General features: G+C 46.1%; 1 protein-coding gene across 2 annotated transcripts; it reads right to left on the reverse strand.

The window, feature by feature from the left end:
- Positions 1–564: 564 nt before the first annotated feature.
- On the reverse strand, positions 565–12,776 carry UPK1A (uroplakin 1A). 2 transcript variants are annotated; one of them, XM_035117988.3, is made up of 8 exons: positions 12,596–12,776; positions 6,853–6,954; positions 6,053–6,253; positions 5,517–5,591; positions 3,901–4,008; positions 2,075–2,254; positions 1,798–1,881; positions 565–925 (listed from the first exon to the last, which is right to left on the reverse strand). In XM_035117988.3, exons 2-8 carry the CDS (start codon positions 6,913–6,915, stop codon positions 881–883), a joined length of 756 nt encoding a protein of 251 aa, XP_034973879.1. In that variant the 5' UTR covers positions 6,916–6,954; positions 12,596–12,776; the 3' UTR covers positions 565–880. The 2 variants fall into 2 exon arrangements, with proteins under 2 accessions (XP_034973879.1, XP_034973877.1); XM_035117986.3 differs by lacking the exon at positions 12,596–12,776 and adding an exon at positions 9,437–10,800.
- Positions 12,777–17,976: the final 5,200 nt, after the last annotated feature.

Raw genomic sequence — 17,976 nt, forward strand, 5'->3', positions numbered from 1 at the left:
GTTTGTCACATGCACCTGTGCTTTCATTCTGCTGCAGTTCTGCTTCTGACAAAAGCTATTGCTACTCATCTTGCTGTCTACTGTGGTGGGATTTTACCGTTCAGTACAAGTGAAACACAATGCAGATGTGTGCGCACGCACACACAAACAATTAAGTCTGATTTGCAGATTGAAAACAACAATGGTGAGTACCAAACCTATTCCTTGGTTTGCTTTCCATTCTGGACATGCCACAAATAAGCAAACCTTGGCAATTTTTGCTACCATTTCCACTGGAATTCTCCGACATCCCTAGGGGTGATCTGGCTATACAATTAGGTGGTGGTGGTGGGAGATCTATTGCTGCCGCTATTGTTAGAGCAACTGGAAATGGAAAGCCCTTGCTGATCTACTGCAGATCACAGTGAGATCTGTTAGTGGATCCCCACCTACCTTTTGCTGTCCATTTCCTCAATCACCTTCCAGTAAGTGAGCAAGCCAGATTAAATGCCATAGTTCTCAAAAGAGAAAACACACACACATACAGAGAGAGACAGACAGACAGACAGAGACAGAGAGAGTACCTTTTCTGGATTTCAAATATTTATTATACATTTTTTTTAATAAAAAAAGTTTCACAAAAGAAGGTTTGGAAGATTCCTCCAAAGGATACGAGTGACAGGATGGCAGAGTTAAAGGTGTCCAGCAGGGACACCAGCCAGCCACAGTCAAGTTTGTAGGGAGCAAGTCAGCCTTACAGAACATGCTATGGTGCAGTGTGACTATAGAAGGAAACCATGGAGGTTCCTCACAAAGATGGATCAGGATGCCGTGCCCTGCCTGGAGGTGTAGGAAGAGGGCTCCATCATAGGACAAATTCAGCTTGAGCAGCTGGGTTCCCTCACATTGTAGTGTAGTGGTATATAGCCAGGAGTACAACAGGGCACTGTGGAAGAGAGGACAACATATGACAAAATTGACTGCAACTCACCCTCCCTTAACCATGTCATTACAATTTCTTTTGCACCATGCTTACCTGGCACACCTTTGGCCCTCCAGAAGTTGCAGAACTACAACTACAACTCTCTTCCCTGGCAATTGGCCATGCTGACTGGGTTGTAGTTCAGCAACATCTGGAGGGCCAAAGTTTGGCCACCCATGTTTTAAGTCGTCTTCTAAGGAGTTCAAGGTGGCTTGCACAACATATTTAAATATATTTAAATATAGGATCCTGTAACCTATCACATCATTTCTTTTACACATAAACTGTCAAACATGCATGCAATATCATTTTAATCCTGATGGTGAACCAGAGATGACAAGGACGGGCGTCTCTTTTTCAAATAACGGGAAATAGCAGGAATTGAAACACAATGAAAACAAATGCAATTTGAGTTTAGGAGTTATTAAGCATTCCACATTACAGCACAATGTGAAGGAAATCTTTGTGCAAGCAAATCACGTTGAGTGGTGAGTAAGTAGGTTGTGTAGAGAAGCCCACTGACAATGAACATAAGAGCTTTGATGGATCAGGCCAAAGGCCCTTCTAGTCTAGCACTGTGTTCTCACAGTGGTCAATCAAAATGCCACTGGGAAGATTGCAAGCCAGGCATGAGTACATCAGGACTCTCCCTGATTGCAACCCCCAAGAACTGGCAATCAGAGGCATATGGTGACTAGTTGTGAACATTGGCAGCCCCATCCTCCATGGTCTAGTCGTCTTTTTGAAACCACCCAAGCTGGCGGCCACCACCACATCTGGTGGCAGCAAATTCCTTTCACCTCCTCCCCAAACAAGCCCTTCAAGTTAGGACTTACCGTGAGCATGAGGATAGCAAAGCCGAACCAAGAGACTCCCCAGGCGTAGCTCTGTACTGCATGCTTGATGTGCTCAAAGCAGCCCTGAGGAAGGAAGGAAGGAGAGGCAGTGAGATCTTCCCTGACGAGGAGATGCTGAGAGTCCCCCGGGGGCTAAAAAGGAGGGCTGTCTTGACCTTGAGAGGGAGACTTCGCTCGTGCAGACAGTTCTGTACTTCTCATGAAGATGCCCAGGAATGGGAGGCAACTTCAGGAAGGATGTTGAGGACCACAGTACCTGAGTGTTGATGTAGTCGATGTGACCCAGTCTGCAGCCCTCTTCGTTGATGATGACAAAGTTGCGATCACGCTTGCAGCAGTAGAAAGGCCAAGGGGCCACCACCTCAGGGTACCTGCTCCTGAAGACCGAGGTGTAGTTCACCCAATCCATGGGATTATTGGCGCCACAGCACTTTTGCTGGAGGTGGAAAAAGCATCCCAGTTAGTGTTAACACCTCGTACTGCAGTAGCTATTTTGGCAGAGGACCCCTTGCTTGTTTGCTATGCCTTCCCTGGCTGTTATTATTTATTGAATCTGTTAGTCGCTTTATCTTGCCCAGGGCAACTCAAAGCGACTTCCAACCAAACAGACAAAAAAAACTCCACATAGATACATTTCTTCTTGGTTTTAACAAAATACATTAAAAATATCCCTTCCACTTCTAAAGGGCCACAGAGAGTTAAAGGCCAAAGGCCTAGTTATAGAGGAAAGTTTTCGCCTGGTGCCTAAAGATATATAATGATGGTGTCAGGTGAGCCTCCCTGGAGAGAGCATTCCACAAACGGGGAGCCACCACTCATTCTCATGTTGCAACCCTCTGGACTTCTCTGGGAAGGGGCACACGGAGAAGGGGCTCACGTGATGATTGCAGGGTCTGGGTCGGTTCATATGGGGAGAGGCTATTCTGTTCAGGCTTCTTAGAAATATCTGAGGAGGGCTGCAGCTCAGAAGAAGAGCAAATGTCAGTCTTCTCCAATCTGGTGTCCTCCAGGTTGTTGGACTACAACTCCCATCAGCCCCTTGTCCCAATGGTCAAGGATGATGTGAGTTGTAGTCCAAAATGTATGGAGGGCAGTCGATTGCAGAAGAGCTGACACACATTGTGTATGCAGATGGTCCAGATGCAATCCCGGAAGTTTTCAGTGGAAATGATCAGGGGATGGGAAGGGAAATACTTCTGTCCAAGGCCTAGGAGAGCCAAGGGTCTGACCCAAAGGCATAAAGCAGCTTCTTAAGTTCCTATTCAAGAGGGCCTTGTGCAAACATGAAATCAGTTTCCTAGCAGATCTAGACTTTGCATGTACATAGAGAATCACTGCCTTCAGAAACATGGATGTGCTATGTCCCGATGCTTCCATCGCTTATGGTAGGTTCCTGTATTAGGAGGTAGGCAGGAAGAAGATGATGTGGACCTACACCAGGGGTGGGCAACCTCCAGCTCTCCAGATGTTGATGTCCAACTCACATCAGCCTCAACCAGTATGAGAGAAGTGGTAGCCTAGGAGGGCGACAGGCTCCTTGAGGGATAGCATGAGACTCTTCGGTCATGGGTTCTAGCCCCAAATTGGGTGAAATATTCCTACATTGCAGGGGTTTGGATTCAGTGACCTTCATGGTCCCTTCCAACGCTACAAGTTTGTGATTCCCCAGCCTCAGCATGCCAAGGCAACATAGCAAATTATTGTCATTATTAATATTATTAATAATCTATTAGCCTCCAGGAATGGCACAAGAGTAGGTTCTTCTGCAGGAAGAGCAATGCAAGTTTCTACTTTGCCCTTCGGCCAGCCGCTGTCTGGAAAGCAGAGATTTCCCCACTCGGCAAGAAAACCCACGGCCAGAGGCAGTAACGCTTCTGAATACCAGTTGCTGGAATGGCAGCTCAGGTACTGTTTGTGAGTTTCCACCTGGTTGGCTGCTGTGAGAACAGGCTGTTGGACTAGATCGGCCATTGGCCTGATCCTGCAGGTTCCCTCTTACGTTCTCAGTTGCAAGATGGCCAGCTCTTGGCAGTTCTGCTCAGCCTCCGCCCAGAGGTGATAGGTTGGGAAGGGACATGTTACCTCCATCATGAAACGATCCCACATGCGGGTGAGTTCCCGGCCTTGGTCAGTGTCCGATGAGTAGAAGGCCAACATCTGTCTTGTTACTAGCTTGGAATTCGAAACCACCTTGGGTGGGGAAAGGAGAGAGAATGCTGGTCAGCCACATTCCCCAGCACCCACGTCCTTTCTTTACAAGACCCATATGTTCTGAACATTCTGCTTGTAAAGAATGTGGATTGTGTAAATGCATGGCACCATGGTTTCTGGCAGAGAAGAAAAATGACAGGCCTTCGTTCCATAAAATGATCATGGGGTTAGGAAAAAAAAAAGGATAGAAGGCAAAAACAAATCATAGGGCTTCCACCAAAGAATCCTGGGAACTGTAGTTTGTTCAGGATGCCAGGAATCTGTGCGGGGTAGACTCAATTTCCCTAGGATTCTTTTGAGGAAGCCATAACTGTTAAAGTGCTATAAATGTACTTCAATGGGTGGTATGGATGTGACCCTAGGTTTTGTTGGTTCTCTACAGTGAGAGAAACGGGATCACTTAAGGTGTTTAGTTTATTAGGCCAAATAGACTTTTTAAAAAATGTAACAGCCCTCTTACTTCTGATATTCCTCAAGAATATACACCCCTGGCTCCCATGGTTGCAGCCTAACTGGGACACATAAAAAGTAACTCCAACTAATTTAGCTTTACTTGTAAAAACCACTTTGGAAAGGCTTCAGCGCTTGCAATGCTAACTACCTGGACCATGGGTGTAGCCAGGATTTACGTTGAAGGGAGGGGGCAGAACTGATCTGTTAGTTAAGTATTTCTATTTATTTAGGGGGCAGCTGCCCCCTCTTGGCAAAGCCTAGACTCATAAGAGACAGTGGGCTGGTTCAGAGGATGCTTCAAGAGGACCAATCCAGTGCATTAGTCTCATCTGCGCCATCCATGTGGCAATGGTCCATCCAAATGGGCGCTTTGCACTTATGCACAAAGGGCATAAGCCAAAAACTGGGTGGCTGTTTCTCAGATTAAAATGGTGACAAGTGCAATTCAGTTTGCAGAATGAAACCATCAATACTGACAGTATCTGTGGCTCGTCTGGGCTTTTCCAAGGAGGAGCACAAGGCCAGGAGGACAAACAGAGTCTTGGAGCTTGAAGGGAGGAAAACAAAGCAAAAACAAAGGAAAAGTCCGCCAATGAAATCTCAAAGGTCACATGTGGTTGTGTCTTGGGTGCTCGCTACAAACACACACACAGAAGACACACTGTAGATTAGCTAAGGGAAGGTTATTTCCCCCTCCCCAATCATTAGATTGATCATCTGATGAGCAGGGACTGGGTGATTTTTCCTCCTGATCATAGTGCTGGACAGAGCAGAGAGACTATCATTTCTCCGCTTAGCCCAGTGTTGCGAAAAGAATTAAAATTGTTCTGCCTTTGCTGGTGTTCAGCCCAGTCACCTTCCTGTGGTGATGCAGCCGCTACCTGAAAATTATGTTGGGGGTTAGTGGGCTGGAGATTTCCCACCCTGGGCTAAAATATGACACAGGCCCACCCTTTCTCTCAAACTGGACAGAGCCAAGTTCCCGCCAGCGGCAGGCACAGTTGGGCGACTCTCCCTGGTCTGCTTGTACTTACATAGTCACGGTGTGTGTAGGACGTGATGCAAGAAGCACACTCAAATAAGTAGACAACCAGGATCAGCACCAGATACTGAAGACAAGGAGAAAGAACCAGGTAAGCAGGTAGGGAGACTGCCGACCGCTAGGGCCTGAGCAAGCCAACCTTCCTTTCCCAAGGCAGAACATGAAGGCTGGAGACAAAGAGGCTTCTGCGGGGTCCAAACAGAAGTTTTGAAGGTTTGATTCGAAAGCCCTGCTTGAAGCCACTGGTGCCAGCCCCACAACTCTCCGAGTTTTACATAGGGGAAGGTGGAACACACATCACGAACCACAGCTCTCTCTTTCAAGATGCCTTCAGTTTTCCATATTGCCACCCATAGCAATCTTGCACTCTTCCCACCGGAAGGAGAAGTGTGCCAAAGCTGATTCCATCCCTTGCCCCCCAAACACTGCTAAGGAATGGCAGGAGATTCCAGCTGGGGGTGGGGGTGGGGGCAGGGCGGGGAAGATGAGCATTTGGTAAAGTCCCTTCCTGCTCCCTGCTTTACTCACCAGCAACACCATCAGGCGGTTGCCATTCACAAGGCTGATAATGCCAAAGACGCACACGCAGAAGAAGCAAAAGCCGGTGAAGATGGAGATCCAGGCACCTGCGTAGACATCGTCTTTGCCTGTAACTCCCATGATGGGGTAAACCTTGTAGGGATCAGCTGTTACCCAGACAGACTCCGCGTAAAGCGCCAGCCCTGCAAGCTGCGTAAATATGAGAAAGCTCTGATATAGCAAGTTGCCTTGTGGGAGGTTCAAAATAGGGGCTGTAGCCAGCAAGGTATGGCTCAGAGTAGACTCAATGAAATAAGGGGCCTGCCTCATTAAATTCAATGGGTCTCCCCTGAGCAGGACTGGCATTGGATACAACCCTATTTGTCCATTGAGCCCAGTCTTCCCCAACCTTGAATCCTTGGACTTGTCCAACTCCGATCCCCCCCCCCAGCCATCATGGTCAAAGGTCTATGGTTTAGGGCCAAAGTAGAGAGCATTTGGGCTGTGGGCTTTTGCCAACTGTGGGTGCACAGATGTTGCAACATCTGGGGACCTGCAGAGGGAATGGCCCACAGCCCAAATGCTCTCCACTTTGATTGGCAGTAGCTCTCCAGCAGGCGTCTTGCCCCATTATCTGTTCCTTCAACCTTTTAAATGGAGATGTAGACGATTGAACTGGGGGCCTTTAATCAGCAAAGGAGGTGCTCCACCACTGAGCTATGCCAGCTCTCCTTTGACACAAGTTCTGCTAGCCAAAAAGCCAGGGGTTCCCTACAAACCTACAAACATGGTAGCTTCAGCACTCTCACCATGATGATCACATTGCCCATCACCAACAGCCCCACGACAAAAGATGAGCCCTTCTCCTCCATGTTTCCCAGCAAAGGTTCCTTGCAACAGCTGCTTGGGTTCTGCAGAAGGCGGAAAAGCACAAAAGGAATAAGAAGGTGATTCCAAAAAGCCAGTGGAAAAGACTTGGGATTATGGTTCGCTTCCACCACTCCTGTCTCAGTTTGCATAGGGGAGAAATGCTTAAGCCAGCTTGGTCAGTGCTCATTCTGAAACATCTGTACCCAACAGCGTGCAGAGATGGAGAAGATCAAATGGCAAGATTGATCTAAGGACCATCTTTACTGAGTTAGATCACACAGCATTTGGGATGAGAGTCTTTTCAACGGTGGCCATGATTATGGCATTTCCGACTTCTTGGGTTGACGTGAGCTTTTGGGCTGAAATGTTGAGTTTTACTACATGTTTTATTTTGTACTCCATTCCTAGGAATCAATTTTAATGTTTCACTGGTTTAACAGTTTGTATACAAAAAGAAGAGAAGTAACTGTTTTCTATTTTAAGTGCGTCTGGAGGCAGGTAACTGAGCCAATAGGTATCGACTCAAATATGTAGGCTTTAGGGTACTCCACAATATTCCTGGGAACTGGAAGAGCTCAGGGCAGGATGCTAAACTTCCTTTGCAATGAAGGCACACCACTATGTTTTTACCCCAACGAAACAACTCAGTGGCCTTTTATCAAGGAACTCAAGACTCAGTTGACCTAAACTAGAACAGTTGCTACCCGTCTCAGGTGGGAGGGAGGGGACGGTACCTTTGACAGCTTGAGGGCCACAATCCCTTCTGGAAATCTTCCAAGGGCCACATACATGCTAGTGGTGGGTGGAGCCAGAGGCAAAAGTAAGCAGACCAATAAATGTAAACTTTACCTTTCTACAGTAGGCCAGTTTCTACACACACTCACACTCTTTATCTTCCACCCAGGCAAGAAAGAAGCATTCAAGAATTCATCCTAACCAGCAAAAACAGTTGAGGAGAAGTTGGAGCAAGGCCAGTGGGAGGTGCCCCAAGGGTCAAATAGAAAGGTCTAGAGCAGGGTTTCCCAAACTTGGGTCTCCCACTGTTTGGGGACTACAATTCCCATCATCTCTGACCACTGGTCCTGCTAGATAGGGATGGTGGGAGTTGTAGTCCAGCTGGAGTTTGGGAAACCTTGGTCTGGAGGATCAGATTTGGTGCTCAGGAGTGAACTTACCACCCCTGACCCATCTTGCACAGGAAAAGTGCTTCATGATAGGGAGCAAATCACAGTTCTCTTCAGCAGGGGTTGGGAACCTCCAGCTCAGGCTTCCATTTTGGGCAAGCTTTGAAGGACCGATCAGGAGCTTAAAGGGAGTTCCTGATGGTTCCTTTACTGGAGCAAAGCACACTCGGTTGGCCATTAGTTGGTGGTGGAGGAATGCACATTGTTCCAGGAGGAGGAAGCAGCTTCCATTGAAACAACTGTTAAAATGGAGGTGGTGGTGGTGGGGAATTTTTTAAGCAGTAGTTGAAAATTATTTCTCCCTCCCAGCATTGATCCTCAAACCCCTGAAAATCAGAGCTTCAAAGAACAATATCAGGCTGTTTGAAAGACCTTTTGCAAACAGTCCTGTGCTGCCTCCCGGACTCATGGAGTCTCCCAAGACATTTCAGAACCATTTAACCCTGCTTTTTCTAGAATGTGGGAAAATGAGGTTTCTAAAACGGTACCGGAGGCCTGTGTGCAATGCTCAAGAATGACAAATTGTGAAAAGTTAGGACAAATTTGAATTCAGTTGCCTGGAACTGCTTATAATACTGAAACTTTTTAAAAAGGGGAACCCATGCAGGCATCCCATGCAGCAAGGGTGCTGAAGCTGAGGTGGGTATGCAAGGATGCCAGGTGATGGAACCAGAATAATTTTGGTGGCCAAACAGAAATTCAGATTAATTTAAAATGTATCTTCATTGCAAACTTGTGTATCTTAAGACCTAACAGACCAGGGATTTGTATGATGGGACAGTCTTTTTTAGAAAAAGGAAAAAACTGCCCCAAATTTATGGATAAAGGCAGGGTATATATGGAGCCAAACAACCCAAGTCCTTAAGAGATTTGAGGGAAAAAGGAAGTTCCTGGCTAGGTCTGGTGTGTGTGTGGATTTTTTCTTTTTGGTCTGGGAGCGCCTGTCCCTCAGTTCTTGCCTAGCTGGCTCCACAAAGGGCAGGTCTAACTGGTGGAGTTAGCTATACCCTCAGGACAGCATTGCAGGGATTCCTGGCGATCCACATTGCATCCTCCAGAGTTGTTTTGCAGGGAGAGGAAAGTGAACAAGCGACTCAAACCTGTTATGCAGAGTACACATTGCCACACCTTCCCTCTCCAAGAGGGAAACACCAGTTTTGGTATTGTATGGCACCAGGGAGATGGCCATATGTTGCTAACTGTTGATGAGCCACTACAAGACCCCTCTTGATCTCCCTTCCCGTGGACTTGGCCTGGAGAGCTATCCTTGGACAGATATTTGTCAGCTCTTCAGTTGGAAGGCTGTCCTCTGCCACAGTAGGACACAAGGACACCTTACCTGGGTGCAATTTTGCAGGATTCTTCCTACATCCTTCTGTTTAATGGGAGGGGATGAAGATCAGAGGCCAAATACCATCTAATCCAGGAGTGGAGAAACTTCTTTATTCCAAGTGCCCTTCTGCGCAACCTTCCAAGGGTCATATGCCAGCAGTGGGCGGGGCCAGAGAGGCGTGGGTGGAGCGACCAATGCAAATTTTTACTTTTGTACAACAGGCAACCTTCAGCACTCTGTCCTCCATTCAGATGAGCAGGATCAGAGTTGAAGGGCACCTTCCAGTCAAGCCAAAGCACTCAAGGTGTGAAGGAGAGCCAGTTAGGTTCTCCACCCTGGATCCAAGCCAAACAACTTCCAAGCATTACCAAGGACCCAAGACATTTTGGCACCTGAGGTGAACTGCAAAATGCCTCCCCAACCTGTGAACAAGCGGGGGAGGGAAGATCTATGCTGAGAACAAGGGGTGGTGGGGGTGGAATCAAATCAACCTGACCCAATGGTTGAAGTGGGAATCAAAGGTCATTGCAGGGAGGGGACAAGGCCTGCTCAGAGACATCCCAGATGTTGTTGTTGTTGTTGTTGTTGTTGTTGTTGTTGTTGTTGTTGTTGTTATTTATTCCCCAGCCACTCTGGGCAGTTCCCAACAGAATATTAAAAACATGATAAAACATCAAACATTAAAACTTCCCTAAACAGGGCTGCCTTCAAATGTCTTCTAAAAGTCAGTTGTTTATTTCCTTGACATCTGATGGGAGGGCGTTCCACAGGGCGGGCGCCACTACCAAGAAGGCCCTCTGCTTGATTCCCTGTAAACCTAGTTCTTGCAGTCAGGGAACCTCCAGAAAGCTCTTGAAGCTGGACCTTCTTCAGGTATACTGGGCCGAGGCCATTTAGGGCTTTAAAGGTCAGCACCAACACTTTGAATTGTGCAGATAGGTGCAGACCCCAGGAGACCCCAGAGGGCAGTCCCCACCACCTTCTCCCTAGAGTTGGGAGGAGCTCAGCAGTGCCCCCTAGTCGCTAAGAGGCCACTGTCGATGTGGCATGGGTGGGGGCTGCCAAGGAGGCGGCAGGTCCATCCTCCAAGGAGCATGCTGAAACCTTTGCGGCAGTCAGTTCATCTTGCCAAGAACTAATAGCCCCAAATCAGTACTGGGTTGCAAATGGATTTAAGAATTCTGGAGGTACTTGCGTTCTGGCTAGAAGCATTTAGTCAAAGAGTTGCCTAATTAGCTTGAATCTATTATTTGAAACCCAGACTGCCCTCTTTACTGAGAGAGAGTTTGAGGCTGTTCGCCTTTATTGTTCTTCTTGTTATTTATTAAATTTGTGTTCTACCCTTCATCCGAAGATCCCAGGGTGGTTCACAACAGAAAAACACAAAATGAGAATACAAAATACATAATAAAACAAAAACAAATAAATAACTCTTTCCCACAAACATGTTTCAAGAGCCATAGAATGTTAATCAGCCGAATGCCTAGTTGAAGAGAAATGTTTTTGCCTGGCACCTAAAGATACTGTTTCTCTTCGAAGAATACAGAGATGCCAAATGAAATTATGTACTCAAGGCATGACCATCTTTATATCACCTAAACAGGAACCAATTGACACATTTTATTGGCATTTTAATGTTCAGCACCTGGAAATTGGTAAATATTGGCTATTTTCATTTCAGAGGCTTTTTGTGCATTGTGCAGTGTAGTCAGTGTGTGAATTTTAGCTGGAGAGAAAGGTGGTTTTGTAGGCCATTTTTTAATCTTAAAAACAAACGCCTTTCCTGTGTGTTTACTCTGAAGTAAAACAAATTGTGCTATATGGTGTCTACTCTCAGGCAGTAATTGCCTCCTAGGTTCTCTTGACTGGTTTCATGTTCCAGACAGCTTCTCAAAAATACGCTACATCACCATATACCATCATTTCAATGGAAATTGTTTGGGATATATTTTATCAACATAATAAGCACTGAACCAGACGTAGAACATTTAAAGGTGAATTTATGCTTCTTCAAACCAATATGTGAAGTGAACTGCAGGCATCCTTCAAAATTCACACTTCTCATTTTTTTCAAACTTAAGTTCACTTCTCCGTGTCAGTTTGCGATTTGATTTTTTAAAGTCTTCATGAAAATTCACTGGCAATTTCCCCCCTAATATACCAATTTTTGCATGCAGTTTTGCAAAACAATCTCCCCAAATATAATGCATTTCTAAATGTTATTTTCACTAACAGATGCAATTTTCGTGCACATTTTAGCTTGGTATATAAATTTATTGAATGAGAATTGAATATTCTCCACCCCCATCCTGAGGTATAGCCTCTGTTGTTTTTCTTCAACCCTCCGTACCACAGACCTAGCACTTTGCCACAAGCCTCACACTTTTGCTGCGTATGAACTATACATTTAAAGCACATTGCTTCCCCCAAAGAATCCTGGGAACGGTAGTTTGTTAAGGGTGTTGAGAATTGTAGTTCTTTGAGGGGCAGCCTACTGTTCCCAGGATTCTTTGGGGAAAGCAACATACTTTAAATGTATGGCGTGTATAGAACCACACTCCTCTCAGCCACCTGGATGGAAACTGATGGCAAATCTGAGGCACAAAAGCACGACTAGGGAGAGATTTTGCAAATATAGGCGCACACCTCCTTTGTGTGAGACTGAGAAGGTTAGCTGGATTGCAATAAAGCCTTGTTGACCATTTCTGGAAGGAACCATTTCATCGCACAAATGAAGTGGAGGCAACTCAGCTAAAGAGATCAGCTGCATCTTCCCCACAAAAGCTTAGTCTTGAGGTGCCACAAGACTCCACGGTTTCACCTGCAATGGCTACCGCTCTGGAAGGCCACTGCTATCAGAAGGCAGTCACCACTGATAAGAACTCTACACACATACCCTCTAAGTGTCCCTATTTTCCAGGGACAGCCCCCGATTTACAGAAGCCGTCCCGGTTTCTGATTTGATCCCGGAATGTCCCACTTCTCCTTAGGACATCCCTATTTACATTGGAGAAATGTTGGGATGTCCCCATTTTCACCATAGAAATGTTGGAGGGTACATACATGGAAACAATCACAGCTCTTCAGCTTGGGACTGCAGTTTTGAAAGGCAGCAATGGGCCCCTTTCCATCCTCAAAACCTCCCAGCTTACAGCCTCCACTCACCTGTTAGCTGCAGACAAGCCACCTGTATCCTGTTCTGCAAGGTGCAACAATCTTAAAGCTGCCCTTTATATATTTGCCCAGGCAAAGTGGGTAGGGAGTGAGGGGGGGGGTCAGAAAACTGGACTGGATTTTCTGGATTGGAGGCAGGAAAGACCAGGAGGGAAGATTTTACCACCTGTTTTCTGCCACTCGGTTGGTTGATGCCCCACCCAGGAAAAGGCTGACTGACCAGAGCTATTGCATAGTTGGGTCCTCCAGGTGGTTAGCTGGGGACGGGAATTTCCCTTGCAAGGAGCCTTCGAAAGCTTGCAAGGCACCCTGGCAGACAAGCAGAGTGGAAATGAAGTTGTGAGGTTCATTTTTTTAAAGGGGTTGAGGTTGATCGCTTTTAGTAATAACGTTGTTTTATTATTTGGATAAAAGCCCTGGCTTTTATTTATTTTTTCTCTTGAGTTTTTAAGCAGGGAAGATGTGTTTTTTGTGTGTGTGTTCGTTGCAATCTGCCTGGAGCATTTTACCTTTTTAATAGGAAAACGGGGCAGGCAATTCAATCAATCAATCAATAAATGTACATACCTATTTGCAGCCACAATCCAATTTAGGGATAAGTGCAACTCAATCAGCAGTTTTGAAAACCGCATTTATTTTTAATGGCCGTCAGCTGAATCTGAGCATTGATTTGAAACAGCAGATTATGGGTCTAATCCAAAAAATACTTGTTAGAAGACCCCTATCCCCCCCCCACCTCACAGAGCTATAATTCCCAGAGTTCCCCGGGAAGAGAGATTGATTGTTGACGGTACCTCTTGTCCTTTACAACTGTTTGCCCCTGCTGCTCACCACCTCTGCACTCTGTACACATTTGAAGAGCTTTGAGTAGGATGGGACGTTGTCCCAGTTCTCTTGGGGTGATGCTAAAACCACCTCATTTTTTTTCCCAGCAGACGTAAGTGAGTCTGGTCAAATTTGAAGCAAAACCATCCCACTCTATAACCTGCCAAACAGAGGATTATATTTGAGGAACGTGATGCGAATACTTGATGACGTCTGCTCATGTCCATAGTAAAGTTTACAGACCCTCCAAGTGTCCCTATTTTCCTGGGACAGTCTCGGATATACAGAAGCCACCCCTGTTGCTGATTTGATCCCGGAATGTCCCACTTTCCCTTAGGACGCCTCTATTTTCATCAGAGAAATGTTGGGGGGTATGGAGTTATGTTACCCCTGAGCCAAGGAGATAAGTAAGCTTTAGAAGATACCTGAAGACAGTCCTGTATAGGGAGGTTTTTTTATTGTTTAATGTTTTATTGTGTTTTTATATATGTTGGAAGCCGCCCAGAGTGGCTGGGGCAACCCAGTCAGATGGGTGAGGTATAAATATTAAAATTATTATTATCACGATTAAGGAATAGGAAGTCCTTGTTTTCATCGGAGAAATGCTGAAGGGTATGAGTTTATACTGCAATAAATAGACTAACCCAGAGGTTCTCACACAGTGGTCCTTGTTGCATGGAAGCAGAATGGATAAAAGTACTTGGCCCTGGGTTTTATTATCCCCTCACCTTGACAAAAGAAACAGAGGCCATTTTGACCAGATCAGATTATCAAGCATCTTAATAAAGCCATGGGCTGGGGCCTATGACTGTCATAACATGGCTATTAGTACAGTACACTAATTTCCCATTAAAATTTATATTTTAAAATGCCCTTCTTAGCAGCTTGGTCTAGGGCCCCCCAAATCTGCCTCCTGAGGCAGTCCCCTCACTTTGCCTGATAGGGTCAGCCCTGTGATCTGCCAAAACACCCAGCAATTTTCAAGTGACCCATCCTAGGAGAGTAAGGTGGAATCTACACACATAAAAAAACCATTCTGAAAATGCTTTTTTAAAAAGCGTTTTTAAAAATACCGTACAATGAATTTTCCATAAGGCTCACCATCGCCAGCTAGTGTCACATTGTATATTGCACTTAAAACACACTTAGGTAAAAGGTAAAGGGACCCCCGACCATTTTATTTGCAGCTGTATAGCTGAGTCCTAAGTTTATGTTAGTATTTTAGGTGCCACATTATTTATATATTTTTTCTTTTGGGGGAGACATTTGCTGTAACCTGGCTAGCCCCCAGAACGGGACCCTTAACCAGTAAGATAAACCCTGTTGCTCCAGGATTAGTAGGGAAGGTCCTGGCAAACCTCTTTGTCTCTAACATCCCCACTACTAAAAAAAAGGGGTGGCCACTGTGGTTGCTCTTGCTCAACTCTTTCCCTGGTCCTATTACTCACCATCTCCTCCTTTGGCCTAAGGTATACACTGGCTTAAGGTATGCAAAACATTTCCCTCCCAGTCAGGGGTGGAAATCAGGGGTGGGCAACCAGCTGCACTGGAGACACAAATGGACCTCGGTCTAATTTCATGACAGTATTGAGGAGGAGGGGGGAAAGGAGGGGAGAGAGTGGCGGCAGAGAGGGAAGGCGGTGGTAGAGAGTCTACTTTGGTTCTGACCTTTAGGGGTGGGGTAAAAAATAGATCCAGTTCACATTTAAAGACTAACCCATCAAATCCACACTTTCTGAATTAAGACGAGAACCGAACCACAGTTGTTCTTCAAAACCGTCGCTTCCCTGAAATTTGCAACCCACGGTATGTGTGCAACAATGCACGTCTTCTTCTTCTTTGGCGATCATCGTAGCCAAGTAAGATTGTCTTCCATAAACACGATTTTAACAATGGGTCCGTAAGTGACTGTGGAGGCCAATTCTGGATCCACACGTCCTTCCACAGTAGGGACATTGGTTTCCAGGCGGGAGTTGATCACGGTGTGGTTTTGCCAAGCATGCCTTCCTCTTAGCACGTTTCTCCCTTGCGTCCTGAGATCAAGTGTCTTCAAAGTCCATGACACCTTTGGTAAAGGCTGTTCTCCACCTGGAGCGCTCGCAGGCCAGTGTTTCCTAGTTGTCAGTGTTTATACTACATTTTTAAAGATTTGCCTTGAGACAGTCTTTAAACCTCTTTTGTTGACCACCAGCATTACACTTTCCATTTTTAAGTTAGGAATAGAGTAGTTGCTTTGGAAGACGATCATCAGGCATCCGCACAACATGACCAGTCCAACGAAGTTGATGTTGAAGCACACTGGTGATCTTTGCTTCTTCCAGTACACTGATATTAGTTCGTCTGTCTTCCCAAGTGATGTGTAAAAATTTTCAGAGATACCGTTGATGGAATCTTTCGAGGAGTTGGAGATGGCGTTTATATGTGGTCCATGTTTCACAAGCATATAGTAAGGTTGGTAGTACAATAGCTTTGTAAACAAGCACTTTGGTTTCCCTGTGAATGTCCCGGTCCTCACTCTGCACTTGAATCGGGAGAAGGCCACACTCGCAGAGCTCAGGTGATGCTGGATTTTGGCATCAATGTTGGCCCTTGTGGAAAGGTAACTGCCTTAGGTAGGAGAAGTGATCAACATTTTCCAATGTTACACCACTGAGTTGGATTTGTGACGCTGCATGGGGGTTATTTTGTACTTGTTGGTGCAGCACTTTGGTTTTTTAGATGTTGAGTGAAGCTTTTTGTAAGCTTCTGCAAAGATATTTAGGATGGTTTGGAGGTCATCCTCTGAGCATGCACACACTATGTTGTGAATGAAAATAGCATACAGAAATGTATCAAATTGGAGGAAGTGCGCACACTACTAATGAAAATAGCATACAGAAATGTATCAAATTGGAGAAAGTTACTTGCAAAGGGTGTGTATTCGTCAAAGCCACATGCAATTATGTCTTTATTAGGACATTACTAAATGTACTAAGCTGGGACACGGGTGGAGCTGTGGTCTAAACCACTGAGCCTAGGGCTTGCCGATCAGAAGGTCGGCGGTTCGAATCCCTGCGACGGGGTGAGCTCCCATTGTTCCTGCCCACCCAGCAGTTCAAAAGCACGTCAAAGTGCAAGTAGATAAATAGGTACCACTCCGGCGGGAAGGTAAACGGCGTTTCCGTGCACTAAAAAGCTGACAGACGTTCAAACTGCTGGGGAAATTAGAAGAACCGAATTTAAGATTGGAATGACGAGAAACTAAAAGGACTAAATCTGGCAGGTTTGTCCATTCCTACTGAACCTGCCCACTTTGGGTTCTGCCTCCTCTGCATGAAGGCCCTCCCAGACAAATGACCCCCCGAAGGGACTGCATCAGCATCATAAGAAGGATCCTCCCCTTACTGCCATTACAAGGCAGATCTGCCTCCGTTCAGTTCCAACCTGCTGGGTCCTCTGGTCTGTTCAGCCCTCAATATGCAGTTTAAAAGGTTGGAGCGCTTGATTGATAGGATTATTCACGAGTCCATTCTTCGTAAACCGGTTTATCTTGCTTGTGGATGACTCATTCAAGCAAATGATGCAAGAGATCGTGTAATCCCCTACCAGCTATGAAAATCTATTTACAGTTTGTGCTGGAATCTTGACCCAGAAAGCCCAGACTAGATTTTGTTTTTTACAGGCGGCACCTGAGCATTTTTTTTTCTATTTCTGGAAATATTTCTGCATTGTTTTATGTTATCCTGGCCAGTGGCCTGAGCGATGACATTATTTTAGCTAGCCATGGAGAAAGGTCAGGCTTGAGAGCTTCACCTGGCCACAGTACATTGATCCCTTTCCCATTTTCGTTTGGCATTGGCTCATACAGGAGTGGGGAGCCTGTGGCTCGCTAGCATAGCTGTCAAGTTCTCCCTTTTTTAAAGGGAACTTCCCTTATGCTGGCGCTGTGGTTAAACCACTGAGCCTAGGGCTTGCTGATCAGAAGGTCGGCGGTTCGAATCCCTGTGACGGGGTGAGCTCCCGTTGCTTGGTCCCAGCTCCTGCCAACCTAGCAGTTCAAAAGCACGTCAAAAATGCAAGTAGATAAATAGGAACCGCTACAGCGGGAAGGTAAACGGCGTTTCCATGTGCTGCTCTGGTTTGCCAGAAGCGGCTTTGTCATGCTGGCCACATGACCTGGAAGCTATACGCCGGCTCCCTCGGCCAATAATGCGAGATGAGCGCGCAACCCCAGAGTCGGTCACGACTGGACCTAATGGTCAGGGGTCCCCTTTCCCTTATGCTGAACAGGCTTCCTCGCGAGAAAAGGGAAAACTTGACAGCTATGCTCCTTAGGTGTTGCTGAACTACAACTCCCATCAGCCCCAGCAAGCATAGGCAATGGCCAGGGTTGATGGGAGTTGCGGTCTCCCAAAATATTTGCAGGACACCATGTTGGCTGCCAGCAGTTGTACTCTCACAGCATTTACCTTTAGTCCCCAGGTTGCCTTATCTCAAAACTAGAATGAGCACAAACCTGACACAACACTTCCAAAACTGTTTAGGGCGCTAAGTGCTCATGCTATGCA

The sequence above is a fragment of the Zootoca vivipara genome, chromosome 6 (assembly GCF_965207765.1).
Source record: "Zootoca vivipara chromosome 6, rZooViv2.hap1.1, whole genome shotgun sequence".
In the NCBI taxonomy this organism is placed as follows: domain Eukaryota; kingdom Metazoa; phylum Chordata; class Lepidosauria; order Squamata; family Lacertidae; genus Zootoca; species Zootoca vivipara.